General features: G+C 35.3%; 1 protein-coding gene across 2 annotated transcripts in view; it reads left to right on the top strand.

Annotated features, from left to right (window-relative positions):
* The window catches only part of RELN (reelin), a 456216-nt gene that overhangs the window by 388165 nt on the left and 50450 nt on the right, over positions 1-17601 (top strand). For both annotated transcript variants that reach the window (XM_016145914.2, XM_016145915.2), the window contains exons 39-46: positions 1070-1241; positions 1343-1445; positions 2565-2794; positions 7536-7756; positions 9387-9534; positions 11841-12099; positions 12927-13176; positions 16690-16858. In XM_016145914.2, the coding sequence (XP_016001400.2) occupies positions 1070-1241; positions 1343-1445; positions 2565-2794; positions 7536-7756; positions 9387-9534; positions 11841-12099; positions 12927-13176; positions 16690-16858 (1552 nt within the window). The remainder of the gene's footprint in view (positions 1-1069; positions 1242-1342; positions 1446-2564; positions 2795-7535; positions 7757-9386; positions 9535-11840; positions 12100-12926; positions 13177-16689; positions 16859-17601) is intronic.

A 17601-nucleotide genomic window follows, 5' to 3' on the forward strand; every position in this document is an offset into this window, starting at 1 on the left:
CAGCATTATTCATGGTGGCCAAGATATGGAAACAACCAAAGTACCCTTCAATAGATGATTAGATTAAAAAGCTGTGGTACATATATACGATGGAATATTACTCAGCCAGAAGAAAAGATGAAATACTGCTATTTGCAACGACATGGATGAATCTTGAGATTATCATGCCAAGTGACATAAGTCAGACAGAAAATGTTGAGAACCATATGATTTCACTTATATGTGCAAAATAAAACTGAAAGCTACAAATGAGCAAGACAAACAAACAGACTCATGGACACAGACAACAGTTTAGTGGTTACCAGAGGGAAAAGAGGGAGGAGGGGAGGTAGATAAGAGAAAAGAGGGGTCAAATATATGGTGATGGAAGGAAATTCAACTTTGGCTGATCACTCAGTGCAATATACATATGACATATTGTTGAATTGTACACTTGAAACCTATATGATTTTATTAACCAACGTCACCCCAGTAAATTTAATTTAGAAAAAGAAAAAGAAAAACATAAAGAAGAAAATGAAGTATTATATAACAGTGTTTTCTTTTGTATAGTTTTTAAACAATTAAATAAAATTATGTATCAGTCAGTGTTCTAAAAGCATTGGGCCTTCAGCCTAACAGAAACATGATGCTAAACTGTGGATTAATTCTAAAAAGACATGAGTTGCATCTTGAATATACTAGTTATTGTACTTCCATTCTAAGTCTGCCCATACTCACAGATCTAGATGTCTTATATATTCCCCAAAACCACAAAAACAAACTTAAAGCCCACTCTTGCCAGTAGAGGGTCAATAGCACCACTATGAAGGGAAAGGCATACATTTCGCAAGCTATTTGTCACATTTTTCTGGAATTCATAAGGCTGTTCCATGCTATGTCAATTTCATGATTATTTATAATTTGTTTCAGACTTTAATCACTGTAAATATAGTATTGTGTTTGTCTAAAAGCATATGTTTAACGTGCTGTTACTGAGTTCTTTCTGTCCTTTACTGTCTTCTAATGAGCAAAAATGTCCATCTGATTTTAACCATTGGAAAATTTGCTTTATCCAAAAATGCTTTAGGTAAGAAAGAAGAAATTTGGATTGTTGATGACTTCATTATTGATGGAAATAATTTAAACAACCCTGTGATGCTTCTGGATACATTTGACCTTGGGCCCAGAGAAGACAATTGGTTTTTCTATCCTGGTGGTAACATTGGTCTTTATTGCCCATATTCTTCCAAGGGAGCACCGTAAGTATCTAATTCAAAAGATAAAAATAAAACCACTGCTCTATACAAATTGTGATAAACTTTTGCCTAAATGAATTCATTGTTGTTTTCTTACATAACAGCGAGGAAGATTCAGCTATGGTATTTGTTTCAAATGAGGTCGGTGAGCACTCCATTACCACTCGTGACCTCAGCGTGAATGAGAACACCATCATACAATTTGAGGTACTTGGCTTTGTTCTATTAGAAATGCTTTAAATTTTATCTTGAACAAAACCTATGAAAGAGGAGAAAAATCTCAGATAATTTCATGCATTATGACTTTCCATTTTTGTGCAAGGACAAAAGAGGTTTTACATCATAATTCATTTTTATTAGCAGAACCAGTTGTCATACTAAGGTTTATTTCTGAATTTTGTCCTTTATTTATGATATAATCTCTCTACCTACGAAGATGAGAAGTTGTTGAAATAAATTTTTTAAACATTATAAATATAAAAGGATGATGTTATTCTAGTATTATTTTCACAATTTTTATGTGTTATTTAGGACCCGTCAATGTAACTGTAGTCTACGCAGATCATACCAGCACATTTATATATTATTTACCATGATGTCATGAATTTTACAGATAAAATAATACTACACTGTTTTTGTAATTTCGAATATATTTTCTCTGTGTATTTAATTAATATTTATTAACTCTAGCTTTTTTCAAAAAAGCAAATTAATGATATATTTAAAAATTCCCTTTATGTATTTCAAAAACTTAGATAAAATCAGCAGAACCAAAGGTGCATTATGCCAGTATTCAATGGTATTAACTTCCAGAAGTACTTATGTCATAGCTGAGGTACACACCAACCACTTGTCAGGCTTACTTAAAATAGTGTCTAATTCTATCAACACAGTTTTGAATATGTCTTTTAGATTTAATTTCTGCAGTCTCTAAATTCGAGTTGTCTTCCTATCTAGTCAACTGGGAAAAAAGCTAATGGTTAGAATTAGGGAAATAGTCTTTTCATTACTATTTGCTTGACTTGGCTATGAAAGGAGGCCAAAAGTAAGATTTGAAATTCTATGCCAACCTCTTCCTTATCCCCTTCCTAATTTCCTTATAAAATGAGGAAACATAAATTTTTCATGAGTCCCTTTGAGGTTCTTTATGAAAAAGTATTATTTAAAGGTAAAATATAGTATTACTCAGGCAAAACAGAATTTTGTAGTTTTAAATATTTCAGCAAGGCAATTCCCAGGAAAATGAACTCAAAAAATAATAAAGCGGTGTATTATTTCAAGCCTTGTTGCTCTAAGGAAGTTTGTACTATTTTTTTCTTCCGCAAGATCAACATTGGATGCTCAACTGATAGCTCCTCTGCCGATCCAGTAAGACTGGAGTTTTCAAGGGACTTTGGGGCGACCTGGCACCTGCTACTCCCCCTCTGCTACCATAGCAGCAGTCATGTCAGCTCCTTATGCTCCACTGAGCACCACCCAAGCAGCACCTACTATGCAGGGACCACCCAGGGCTGGAGGAGAGAGGTTGTGCACTTTGGGAAGTTGCACCTATGTGGGTAAGGACCTGCTTCTTTATGCTGCATTTGTTTCTCATTTGACCATTTTCTCCCTGCCATCATCCTTGACTTACTTTATCAGGGGGAAATTTCCACCTTACATTTCTTCTTCAATTTTCTACTTGAAGCAGATTGATGGATATTTAAAACATAGGACACTGAGCTAAAATACTATTAGCTTATGGTTTAAAGGTAGATTTAAAAGAGCGCACTGCACTCCGTTAGGGGGTTCATATCCCCACGGGTCTTTATTAGATTAATTAGGAAGCAATAGAAATATGGCATTCTCTTAATACTGTAACCCTTTCCCACTCCCTCCTCCACCTCACAATATAAATACAGTTGGAATTTTATGACTTTCAAACATCTACCTATATTTCCCATGCTGGGAGAAGACGCATACGGAGGAGGGAAGCCCACATAATGTTGTAGGTGTTTCATAAAAAAAATTGTTAACACTCTTCCCCCAGGCATTTCTACTTTTTTGACCTCTCTCAGCATTTTTGCTACATATATTTGACTCTTTTATTGAAAAGCTATTTAGAGATGAAAGACTTTGATTCTAATAGAAATTAAATGAAAGATATAATTCAAATGATAAAACAAATAATATAATTGAACAAAGAGAGGAAGTCAACAAAGCAGTATGTCTCAAAATTTGTGTTTTCCTTCAAAATAAAGAATTTATTCTTTCAGGGTATGTCAAAAAAAAAAAAAAAAGCATTACTATCATACTTTCAAGATGGAAATAGATTTACATTCCTGATGTGAAACTCAGTACAATTAGAAGTCTTGGGTCTTAAAGCAAATCTACTAAAACTACTAGTACTTTTCCAAAAGAGTGAAAGTGCATTTTCAAAAGTCTGCATTCTCTTTGAACATAAATCCATTCACTCCTCTTTATATCATGAGCATAATTTTTATAATTTAATTGCTAAGGATTTTAATATTTTGTGTTGTTGAATATGTATGTCACTTATTAATTTTTACTATTTCTACCAGGATGTTATTCTAATAGAAAATCTGTTTTAAAAAGAAAAAGTATTACTAAGCAAAATATCCTCAAAATTCTTTGGAAGTGATAGCTGAGTTGGCGAGAGGCTCTGAAAACCATAGGAACAGATAGAGCTAAAGATTCAGCCAGCACAACTAAGAAACAGCTCTTGAGGAGTGGGGGGCCATTAGTGGGGGTGTGCTTATCTATAAAAGAACTGGATGAGGGGAAATAGCTCAGGAAAAGTTTTTATCCAAAATTAGTTGTATTTTTAAGATTATATGTTGCAAGAAATATAAAGAGACTTCTAAAAAGTAGAACTTATTGGAAACATCCCGAGAAATAACATGGACTCCACTCAAGAAGTGTGAAGACATCAGCAAAAAAAGCCATGATCCTCATTTTTATCAGGCTGATATTAATATCAATCAGTACACTACAGTTTGCATTTTCAGGAACTCATAATTCCACATTTCTAGAAAAGAAAGTCTGAACCAATCAGCTATGGCCGAAAAGCCAAGTGGTGCAACGGACGCATGGCTGCCAAAAATCTATGCTTACGGGCAGTGTAGACAGGGAAAAGACCTGGACAGCCCATCACTTAGGCACCTATGACCAATAAATACCACGACCATTATGATATTGCTGAGAAGATTTAATGGACCTCTAATTATCCCCAGTTTCCTAGCTAAGCATTAGAATGAATAGAAAATAATCTTAAAGGTTGTAGGCCATGATTTTAGATTGTTTTGACAATTGAGACATGCTTCAGCAAGTTCCACTATGCAAATTATACTATTTAAAGCAGTACGAAATAAGGTCACCAAGATCTGCCAGTCAGAGGTACTGAGTGAGGAGACCCGCTCCGTGACAGTGCTCCGATATCATGGAACCGGACTCACTTAACATTTGGTTATGTCCACCAGGCTATGTTTACACATACGTCATAGTGATGTAACTGGAAATATAAACAAGAGAAATGCAGATGTCTATATTTTTACCTGCTGGTATTGGGTGTCAGTTTAAAATATACTTCCTTCAGTTATAAAGGTACAGAACTTAGACCAACATGTTTTTTGTATTCCATGTCATCTTTATTTCTATGGAAAGAAAGTAAATCTGTTAAGGAGGCATGGCCATTCTCACCATGGTATAAGCCTATCTTTCAAACTGCCTTCAACCATTTCTGCGAGAGAATTTGCATTAATAGTGTTGTTAGTCCTTGTTCCAGGAAAAGAACTACCACTCTTTTTAAAACCCACGTAGGCATGAATTGCTGAAAGGCAAAAGTTAAATTTACTCCAACTCAGTGAACTGTCCTGTTGTTCATGTTCAGCATGGTACATAATAATAGCACAAGCGTTAGATGCTAAAAACATATAGGTAACCAATGTTTAAATTACTCTTTTCTGTGCATTTACAGGACAATTACCAAGAAAAAAAGTATTTTAAATGTTTTAGATGCAGAAATGGTTATTTTTGCCTCCACATATAGTGAATTCTCATTTGAAACATAAAGATTGAGTGTCCATCAAATTTTATTCACATCACCTTTGTGTTCTTTTCATCTAGTCTTTTTATCTTTAAAACTCCTAATTGCTTTGTTTTATACAGTTTCATAATGAGTCAACCAAAACCCCTATTTAGTAAAAACACTGTGTGCTTGAAATTTTAAGTTTACATTTTAAAAAAGAGAGAGAGAGGGAGAGAGAGAGAGATCCTTTCGAATACCACTGGCTTGGAAGGACAGACGCTGACATTCACCAGGGAGGGTGGCAGCAAGAAATTTTCAAAATAAGATTTCAGCAGAAGGGAACTGCAGGGAAAGCAGACCCTTCAGCCCATTTATCATAGTGCTTGCAGTTTCCGTGTCAAGGCAGGTGAGCAATAATAAATATCCAACCAAGGTGATTCATTTATATTCAGAACCTTTGAATAAATAAGTTCAAAAAAATCCATGTAGGCTCTTGTTCAAAGGAACATTCCAGCCATTTCCCTCAGCTCAGCAGTCTGAAAGTTCAAAAGGTAGGAAGTACTTCTTGCCAAGACTAAACTCTGACAAGTATTTGAAAATAAAATTTAATTATGAATTGGCATTTTAGGAGCACCTTAATACAGTTGGAGTCTTGATATAAACAATGAAATTAGGGTTACAATTATATGTGGGTACTTGACTCCATCTGCTTTACTCGCTACTAAACTTTAGAAACCTAATATATGTTTCTAATATTGACTTCTAATTTCTGTTTCACAAATAAAAAATTACTCCGAATTTAGTTCCTATGATGACTGAAAATTGGGTAGGTTCACAGAGTACAAAAATAAATACACATGCCATCTCTATATCTATTTCCTCTAAAATAAATGCATCTCTTTTGAACTAATTTTGTACATGATAAAAATATACTAAACTATTTCTGGATTTCTACCTAAATATGTAAAGTATTTACAAAAAGCTAACTTATCAACAATATGATAAGACAATTCACTTACAAATAAAAAGGAAAATTATCTTTGTTTTAAAGAAATAAAAGACATCTGTCTAAAAATAAATTCGATTTTGTCACTCCTCTCTTTAATCTTTTGGGACTATCTATCTGTTGCCAATAGGATAAAATAAAATGAAATGAAATAAAAATTTAGTTGGCTCTTACAGCTTTTCACAACAAATGACATAAAACAAACATTTATTGAGCATCTACTATATGTGAAACACTGTACTGGGCACCATAAAAGGGTACAACGAAGAACAAGTCATGAAGACTGGCCTCTAGGAGTTCACAGCCAATAGGGAAAAATAGGTATGCTTTTAAGTACCTACAGCTATGATAACTATAATAATGGAAATTCCATCAAAATTATGGAAGAGAGAGAGTAAGAGAGAGAAATTAAAGGACTAGTTATTTACCATATGGCCCAGCAATTTCACTACCATTTTACCCAAAAGAATTTAAGCAAATACTTGTATATGAATATTCATAGAAGCACTATTTGTGATAGCCAAAAGGTGAAAACAAGCAAACATTCATCACTAGCCAATGAATATACCTGTACAATGGAATATTATTCCGTCATATAAAGGAATGAAATTCTGATACTTTCTACAACATGGATGAACCTTGAAAACATGCTAAGTGGACAAAGACAGACCCTAAAGTTCACATACTGTATGAGTCCATTTATATGAAATATCCAGAATAGATAAATACATAAGAGACAAGAAGAGAATGAGTAGTCTGCCAGGGGCTGAAGGTGGGGCTGCTCAATGAGCACAGGCTTTCTTTTTGGAGTGATAAGAATGCCTTGGAACTCAATAGAGGAAATGGTTGGCTAACACTATGAATGGATTGCTAAATGCCACCAAATTGTATACTTTATAGCTAATGGTTATTTTTTGGTTATGTGAATTCTACTCTAATTTGTTTAAAAATTAGTTATGTGGAGTATGGATAGTAGGAATGGAGAAAGCCTCACCAAGAAAGTCAATATTGAAAAATGTGGATGCTCATGTGGAATTTTGGCATAGTGATAGGATTGGGATGGGCTTACAGGGAGCGAGAACCTTACTGGAAAAATCCTTCACCTGAGGAATGGAAATTGTGTTTCTGATGTGTCAAATCAGGTTTTCTACTTCTTGAGTGTGATGCAGTGGTAATAAATGCCCACTGCTTATTGGTCAGATGTGCTTACTCTGAAGGTATATCATTCCACTGATTAGATTTTGAAAAACTTGTACCTCTTTTCCAGATCTGTACGTTTCAGATGGTATCAAGGATTTTACCCTGCTGGCTCTCAGCCAGTGACATGGGCCATCGATAATGTCTATATTGGTCCCCAATGTGAAGAGATGTGTAATGGACATGGAAGTTGTATCAACGGAACCAAGTGTATATGTGATCCTGGCTATTCAGGTCCAACCTGTAAAATAAGCACCAAAAATCCTGATTTTCTCAAGGATGATTTTGAAGGTAATCTTGTCTTATAAATTCTATGTAGCTTTGTGAAAGAGCTTACATATTAAACACAATTTTTAATATAGAAGTAATCATTAATTTCCACCTTAACATTTCCTTATTTATCACTGCAGTTGAAACAACCCAAGCCTTCATTTAGTTCTGAATTTTATAGGGTTTCATTTTTGGAACAATGGACAATGAGAATGGACAAGACCATAACTGAGAAAAACTAAGGCTATTTCACCACTTTTCTATCACATTTAATTTCTTATTCATGATAATTTTAGAAAATGTCTATAGAGGGTTAATATTCTTGAGTAGAGGAAGCAAGTTTCCAGAGATACAAATTCCTTTCACTGCTTTATCACCAACTCAGTAAGCAGCCTCTCATCACTTTCTGTATCTTGGTTATACCTAGAATCTAACTTCATTATGTTTGAAGATAGTGCTACAACATAGAAAAATATATGTGATGTAATAATTGCAATTATTCACAATCATATATCCTTTGGATATGCACTTTGATAAAACCATGGAAAAACATTCTCATAAGAGAAAATTTTTAAACAAATGTAATAGCTATCTATGTTAGGATACTATGATTAAAGATTTTTTTTTTCTCTTTCCCAAATTAAAATTTTTTTGTTTTTCCCAAATTGTCTATAAAATTGTTATATTTATGGTCTTAAAATACATCTAAAAATTATATTTAGGTATATCAATACAATGGAATATTGTTAAGCCATAAAAAGGAACAAAATACTGATACATGGTACAACATGGATGAACTTTGAAAACGTTATGCAAATGAAATAACTCAGGTATCAAAGGCTCCATATCATATAATGCCGTTTATGTGAAACATCCAAAATAGGCTAATCTGTAGAGCCAGAAAGCGGATTATTGGTTGCCAGGGGCTGTGTGAGGGGGAAATGGGGAGTGACTGCTCAATAGGACAAGATTTTCTTTCTGGGTGATGAAAAGTTCTGGTACTAGGTAGGTAGCGGTGATGCACGATTTTGTGAATGTGCTAAATGCCACTGAGTTCTTTACTTTAAAGTGATTAGAATGGTAAATTTTATGTTATATGCATTTTACTACAATCAAAAAAAAGTAAACTAGATCTAAAATGAATATCTGAGGAGATTTGCAAGCTGGTTTTGAAAGACGTTATTTAATAAGAAATATTAAATTACACTGAAATTTCTCCCATTAAAACTGTTTTAAAAAATTTTATATAATACTTGCCTGATACTGTCCTCACAGTAACAAGGACACAGTGAAGTAACCTGTGGAAAGGCCACATTGCCCTCCCTTACTTTTGCCCTGAATCACTCTCTGACTAGCCAGTGTCTTTTTTTCCAGTATAGAGGAACAGAAAGGAGGGACCCATCTGGCTAGACCAGATACTCAGGAAAAGGCCTCTTCCTGTCATGGGGACCTTTGGATTATATAGCCAAGGTTAAACAATTTGAACAAGATAGAATGTTGAAGAGACCTCTTATCTCAAAATCCATGACTTCGATATGTATGACTTCATATTTTAAAACTACACAAAGCACTTACCATTTCCTCAAAAAAATAATAATAATATGATTATAATTGGGGTCATAGGTAAACCACATTTTTCACTTTTTTTCAGGTCAGCTAGAATCTGATAGATTCTTATTAATGAGTGGTGGAAAGCCATCTCGAAAGTGTGGAATCCTTTCCAGTGGAAACAACCTCTTTTTCAATGAAGATGGCTTGCGCATGTTGATGACACGAGACCTGGATTTGTCACATGCTAGGTAATCATTTTTAAATGCTTTTGGAAAACCACATTGTAATGTACAGTAGCAGAACGTAATTGAATCAGAAAGAAGAATCTCACATACAAGGCCTTTCAGTGGAAATGCTGAGTTTTTCTCTTACCAAAGACTCCATTAAAACAAAATTTACATAATTATCATTCTAAAAGTGAGAGAGATTTGTGCAATAACTAGATCAGAAACAAGACCCCATTAAACGGAAAAAAGTTACTATCTGATATTTTACAAGATGGTGAGAATAGGAAATGGCTATGTTTAACTTACTTTCACTTCAAGTAAATTTAAATGTAGCATCTTCTTTATCTATCTTCTACAGAATATTTTTCATTAGCACTTGGACTATGTAGAAATTATTCACGCTATGCTTAGTAGAAAGCTTAATTGAAATACAATACACCTTCACATTATTCACAATTAATTTTATATCCATTAGCAATTTAAGAACATTTGAAGTGTAGCCTTATTCTTTACAGGCATTTCTTTTCAATGATGCACTCATACATCGTAAGTACTCATTTTTTTTCTATATTGAGCACAGTCACTTAGAAACAAACATTTTAAACTGGCTCAGAGGATTATGTCCTGTCAAGATGTGTCTCCTTTGATCATTTGATGAGCCAAAAACTTAGCCAGGAAAATAAAAAAGACAGTTTAACATGTGTAAAATGGAACCTGACCTATTTTTGCAAGTGAACAAAAAAAAAAAATGTTTTTGTTTTTTGAAACATTTCAGAGTAAATTAAAAAACTCTTAACATATTTATACACCACTTCTAAATCTTTCATTTTTTGAATTATAAATTTGATTATGCTTTATAGAAAATATAATTTTATCTGTGAGATAATAATTTTAGTTTTAGAAAGCAAGATTTTATCACCATCCTATTTTAATGCATATGTTTTAATTTAATAACTCTTCATTTCAGGTTTATCATTGGCATCTGAGTTCTCTAATTTAAAAATTATTAAGTTTTTCTAAATAATTTGACATGGTCTATCTATAACTAAATTAATATATGGTCTATCCATAACTAAATTAATATAAACATTTTCTCAATACAAGTAAGCAATATGCTAAAAGTTTTTGTCTTTAAATTATTATTGTTTTTATAGATACAAATGTCGCTAGGTACCAACCATTTTTTTCATTAATCCAATGTTAAAAGCTCCATTATTTATCTCATCTCAGTAGCATGCTGTGTAGGATTTGCATATATTGACCTCAAAATGCTCCATGTAAAATCCCAATTTCCTCAGGTTATGAGATAAATGAATACCCAGTTAATGGAGATGAGGGAGAGGAGGAATCCATGAAGAATGCATGGTTTTATATACAGAACTGATAACTTTTATTATAAGCCCCAGTATATTTCATATGTGTGACATGCATACATAATTGGGTATATGTGTTGTATTACACACAAAATTTATTCTGTATTACCAGCAAGCACAGCAGCCAGACCAGGCACCAGCAGCTTGCCTGCCAAAGATAACATGTGAGCTAGTTTTCATCAGCACCCCAGCTGCTTGCTGCCATTCTGTCTACCTCCCTGCCAGCTGGAAAGGCCTCCTCTGGCTGGCCGCCACAGTTCTCAATGGCCAGTATCATCCATCCCAGACCCAGCAATAGTCAGAGGCTGGCAAAGCCCACCATCACCACTACCCCACACTCATGCTCCCCTGCCCCCTGCACAAAAGACAGAAAAGAGGCCCACGCTTAACATACCTTTTCCAAAGGATGCCTGGCCTGTCACAAAGAGGTGTTACAACTGGTGAATTTAAATGTGTCTCCCAAAACCAATCATATGAAATCTGAAAAACTACTGGTAAAACCTGAGAATGGATGATTTTTCCACCAATGACAAAAAGTAAATTGATTATATTCTTCAGTTTCAGATACTAAGGGTGAAGAACCAAATTTATCTTAAATAGATGACAATACACACTCCCAAACTTGGACAGCCTTTGGACCCCTCCCATCTTCTTGTAGAAAAGCCAAAGGGTGCAGTGAATGCTCACTTCTCTCAGACTCTCTTCTGCGAACGAGTAGGAAATACAAAAATATGGGTGCAGAATCACCTTTTTTCAGATTTCACATTTTATTAACTCTGTTTCACATTAAAAAGGAAAATCTGTATTTAAAAATTGTTTCTTTGCATATTCATTAAATCATTGTAAATATTAAAGCCATACATTACCCTCATATTATCCTGTATGCTTATCTTCTGTTAATGCTGTGTCTTTCTCACTAAAGTTAAAGGCTACAGTAAATTTTACTTGTGTCAGATTTGTGCAGTTCTTCATGAGACTAGGATGTGGTAAAGGTGTTCCAGATCCCAGGAGCCAACCTGTGCTTCTGCAGTATTCTCTCAATGGCGGCCTCTCATGGAGTCTCCTTCAAGAGTTCCTTTTCAGCAACTCCAGCAATGTGGGCAGGTACATCGCCCTGGAGATACCCTTGAAAGCCCGTTCTGCTTCTACTCGCCTCCGTTGGTGGCAGCCATCTGAAAATGGGCACTTCTATAGTCCCTGGGTTATCGACCAGGTCAGTCCCTTCAGGATTAACTATTATAACTTTATCACTTGAGCTGAATGGGGCCTTAGATAGCAAGCAGTTAGTCCAACCCCTTAGCTCAGTAGAGGAAGCCCCTGACAGTTGAATGACTTGTCCAAGGGCACACAACTAGATTAGATATGACATTTAGCTTCCTTTCATTCTCTTTTCCTTCAATTGCCTGAGACTATGAAAATAGACTACAGAGCAGAAGGCCCAGGTCCTGCTCAGAGAGGGACTTTAGCAAGCAAGGTACAAGGTTATCATTCTCTGAAAAGGAAAATGTGCAAATTAGCATTGGCGCCACATGCAATAGCTCCCAAATCCTCTTTCCTAGCCTTGAAGAATATAAATAAATCTCCCTAACATCCTATGGATAGCTCTAAAGGATCTTCATTCATAATAAAATATGTATCAAATAGAACTTAAAGAACCTCTTAACAAATGGCAAAATCCATGCAAACAATTGAAACTGAAATGCCTTAGGGCACAACTGTCCTTAAGTAGAAATTTATTAACACATGTAAGCCAAATTTTGCTTTCCCATTTTGGGTACATGTAGTTTCCAAAGGCACAACTTGGCCAATAAAGGCTGTGAATGGTTTTGTCAATCTTTTGATTTGTTTTCTGTAGCTTCTTGCCAGATGGGCAAGCAGACCACACAAACGAAAGCATTCTGAAAGGCCCTCTAACATTCTGTTTGCTGTATAATGCCAGTTCTGAGCAATCTGACAGATAAAAACAAACAAAAAAGACTGAGCTTTCTCATATCTTGAAACCAAATTGAAAATTTATGGAACCTTTTAAATACATTTCAGATTCTTATTGGAGGAAATATTTCTGGCAATACAGTCTTGGAGGATGATTTCACAACTCTGGATAGTAGGAAATGGCTGCTTCACCCCGGAGGCACCAAGATGCCTGTGTGTGGCTCTACCGGCGATGCCTTGGTCTTCATTGAAAAGGCCAGCACCCGATATGTAGTCACCACAGACATCGCTGTGAATGAGGATTCATTCCTACAGATAGATTTTGCTGCCTCCTGCTCAGTCACAGACTCTTGCTATGGTACGTATTCCATCTCCAAGTAGAGGGACAGATATGTGTAAATGGGTACCTGTGGCTTCCTCTGTCAAAGGCTACACCTCTGTTAGATATGTAAGTAAAACATAAGTGCACTTTGAGTCAAACTGTAACATTCTAGAAAATGTTTGTAAATTGAGTTTTAGAAGTTTTTTTTTTAAGCGTAAAATATGAGCTTATTTTTAAGCATATGTACATGAAGATGTCTTTTATATATTAATAATAACCCCTAGTTTATCATTTTTTGTAAATCCAAGGTATTTTCTTTAGGATCAGAATTTTGGAATAAAGAACTCTCATTACATAAAGAATGCCAGAATAAGAAATAGGAATTTCACATAAATCCGTATATAAATGGGTTTTAATTCATAAGGCCTTAGATTAGTCCAGTTGTTTTCTCCTTTCATCTCCCCAGGATTCATAAAACTTTATTCCCATTTAGCCTTATACTCTTCACCATCATGGGTCATAGCATATTCTAGGCCACTCTCATTGTGACCAGTTGCCATCCTCTAGGTCGTATCTACACACACTCACACTCATACATATCTAACACACACATGGACCTATCTTAGGAGAAATAAAAACTGACATCATTTCACACTTGGACATTTCACCAGAACTTGAAGAACTGTCAAGATTCTGGGGTCCTCCTGGTCTTTTACTGCCCCATGTCACTCTTTTTCCAAGAGTTCCAAACTGGAACGTTTGCAAGATTCTAGCTGTGTTTTAAATTCTGGGAGGTTGAAATCTAAAGAATTTGATTACTTCCAAGGTCATAAAAAATCCAGACTTTTTGTATTTCCATTATTTTGAATTTAATACACACATCTTAGAAGGGATCCCAGAAGTACTCTGTCTACCTCAGATTCAATCAATCCATCAACACTAAACTAGACAGTTGGAATCGAAATTGGAAAAGTATAAGGTACATACCTTGTTTTCAATAGATGCAGTCTAGTTGAAGTGATACTTCAGAAACTCTGAGTCCAATAAATGACTAAATTAAATGCGCTATAGAGTGGAACTGATGCAAAATGTAATGAGAGTTCAAAGGAAGGAGAAATGACCAATGGAAGGTCAATTCAAGGATTTGGGGAAGATTTCACAAAGGAGCTAAATCTTAAATGGGCATTGATGGTTAGAGTGGATTTGAGAGGTGAATAGGGAGGAGAGAACATCCCAAACTGACTGACATCATAAGCAAAGAAGCAGAGATGGGGGCTGTCCTGTGAGCAGGGGAAACTGTGAGCAGACCTGCCTGAACAGCTAATATTTTCATCTAATAGAGGAGAGCAGAGGACTGGTTTTGAAAATGGAAAGGGACTCTAAGGTCTGAGATGCCTGCTTCATTGGCATAGGAAGGTGATGAGAACTTCAGGAGGTAAGTTATGATAGTTGGCCTGAAGCAGCACCAGGATCAAAACTCTGCCCTATCAGCTCAGTCATGTGTAGTTTCTACCATAAGCTGGTACAACCTCTTGAGAGATGTTTAATTGAATGATAAAATGAAAGAAGAAAATGACTAAGCACAGTTGGTAACAAGTTAAGAAGGTCCTTAAAAAGCGGGCACAGGAATTTGTGCTTGACAAGGTCATGTATAAGAGGGCACAAGTGCAGAGGAGCTCCATGGTGTGGTTTAGGGAGGTTAGCCCAGGAGCTGATGAAGGTGAATAGGGAAGAATCCCAGTGGAGAAGCCTCAGGGGTAATCTCTGTAGGAGGCAATGAAGACCTGCACTATGGGACATGAAGAGCAGTGGAATGGATAAAACTGATACACAATAAGGCAAAAAGAAAAGAAGCAGCAGCTCTCAAAACTAGGTAACAGGTTGAACATGGAGGGTAAAGGAGAGAGAAGAATAATATTTCAAAAATAATTATTTATAAATTTTGAACACAGAAAACTAGTGCAAAAGTATCATCACTGATAGAATTTGGTAGTTAAAAGGAGATATTTATTTATAAGGGAAAATGGTGAGTGCTACTTTAGTTTGGGTGAAAGTAGTTTTGATTGGAGATAGTCTCTAGTCAGGAGAACTTTCAGTATGGAAAGCAGGAACTTTGTGCTGTGCGTCCAACATACCAGCACCCAGCACCATGCCAGGCTGAACGAACATTTATTGAATGTATAAAATCAATTTTGAGATCGAAAATTTAAGCTCAAAGAGTATACACATAGAGTAAAAGATCAGAAATGGAGTCTGGAAGAATGCTCACAGCTGGGCTAGTTAACTAGCACAGGAGACAGAGAGAAAGTAAGACAGAGGATTCAGAATAATGTCACCCCCCGAAGAAGAAAGTTTCAAGAATGAGGAAGTGACCAACAATATCCAGTACAATGGAGTGGACAAGTACAATGCAGACTGAGACATACCATTGTATTTAACTAGAAAACACTACTAGGAACCTTAGGGCATTGAGTGGTTTCATGCTGACTGTACATAAGAATCACCTGGGGGAGCTTTAAAGCTCTTGACACCTTAGCCGTGCCTCATAAGAGGGAAATCACAATCTTTGGAGGTGAGACCCTGCCACCAGTAGTTTCCTAAAGTACCCAACTGATTTCAGTGTGCAGCCAAGATCGAGGATCACTGCTTTAGAGGAAGCAATTTCAGGAGGAAGGTGGGAGCTGGAGCAGTTTATAGGCACTTAAGAAGGGAATAGAGAGAGAGAAATATAAAATTGGGGGCATAAGTTGAATGCTTCAGAATAAGGAAAAGGAAAGAAATGTCTTTCCGTAGACCCACAGCCTGACTCGTGCTTTGGCACAAATCACATGGCTTTTAGCCATCTCCTTACACCTTTCTGAATTCTCAGTATATCTCACAACACAGAACAAGATGTGTAAGCAAAAGATTTTGCAATTTCCAAGAAGTTTCACCTACACCAAGAGAAAAATTGGCATTAGTTGATCAGGATCTTTACAGAATGGTCAAATTCTGTAAAGGCTGCTCAATTATTTTTAACTATTTAAAAAGTAATCATTAAAATATATGATTAATATATTCAATATTTGTGTTAACCATTAAATAAATGGACATATCATATTATAATTATAATACATTATAATTATAATACATTATAATTATAATATGATATGTAAGTTATATATCATGTAATAAATTCTATAATGATTAAATTAAATCATAAATAGATATAATAACTGTTATGGCTATTGCTTTAATTATATGAAGCAATAATTTTATTATGATTGTTTTGAAAGTTTCTCTGTACGGCTTGATTCAGTAAAATTATGTTTCATTTGATTATATCCCCTTAAAAGAAAAATTATTTTGATATGGAAAGCTAAAAATAATAACTAGTAATGTACAGAGGGAAAAATAAAACCAGGAAACATCTCAAACTAGGAAGCATAAATATGGAGGAAAATTCAAATTGACGTTTGATTGAAATTAAAACCTGTGAAAACATACGTAATTATGTTTCCTGGGTCTGCAGACATGTCTTTCTATTCAGAATAGTGTTTCCTGTTTCAGCTATTGAATTGGAATACTCAGTAGACCTTGGATTATCATGGCACCCATTGGTAAGGGACTGTCTGCCTATGAATGTTGAATGCAGTCGTTATCACCTGCAGCGGATCCTGGTGTCAGACACGTTCAACAAGTGGACCAGAATTACTTTGCCTCTCCCTCCTTACACCAGGTATGGATGCTTCTGCATGTAGCGAACCCAAATGTGATATAATTTGGCATGCTAGATTTCAGCACAGCAAGTTTAATGAGATAGGTAAGATTTTGTTACTCATTGATGGTATTGTCACACATGAATTATTAAAGCGATCTTAACAAGTAAAATAGAAACCAGTTTTTCTGGTGACATTGTTCTGTGTTTTCCTAAAATCCAGACCTTCACTGACTTTTAACTCTAATATTATTAAAAAATGGCATATGCAAGAAAACAGTGGCTGGATCAGTGAGCTGCTCCAACTTAATTCACTATGCCAATAACAGGTCTTAAATTTAAAACAGGGACATTGTCAATCTGTAAATATAGCAGTGAGTGGACTCATAAAAATGAGGTATTCACTACCATTAATGTGTATTAAAATTAGTGTCTGCTTTTGAAATTTTATATCGAATAGTATCTTGAGAATTATGACCTAAAGCATTCTTTAATGTGAAAAACTATCGTAAATACTTCATGCATTGTGTCTATAAGAAATTATGGTAGCTTAATAAAATTTCCTGGTAAATGCTGGTGAAAAAGTTATTTTAATTATCTGTGCAGTTACACTCCTGTTCGCATAAAGCAGAGAATTCATCTTTCATAGTTACATGACTCTCTCTTTTCACCACCTAGGTCAGTGCAATTCGTAGGAAACTTTAAAAATCTCCAGAGGAATTCCTCTTCCCTCCAAGAAAGTGATCATCAGTTGCTGGTCTTAC

Source organism: Rousettus aegyptiacus, unplaced genomic scaffold, assembly GCF_014176215.1.
Source record: "Rousettus aegyptiacus isolate mRouAeg1 unplaced genomic scaffold, mRouAeg1.p scaffold_m13_p_13, whole genome shotgun sequence".
Taxonomy (NCBI): Eukaryota; Metazoa; Chordata; class Mammalia; order Chiroptera; family Pteropodidae; genus Rousettus; species Rousettus aegyptiacus.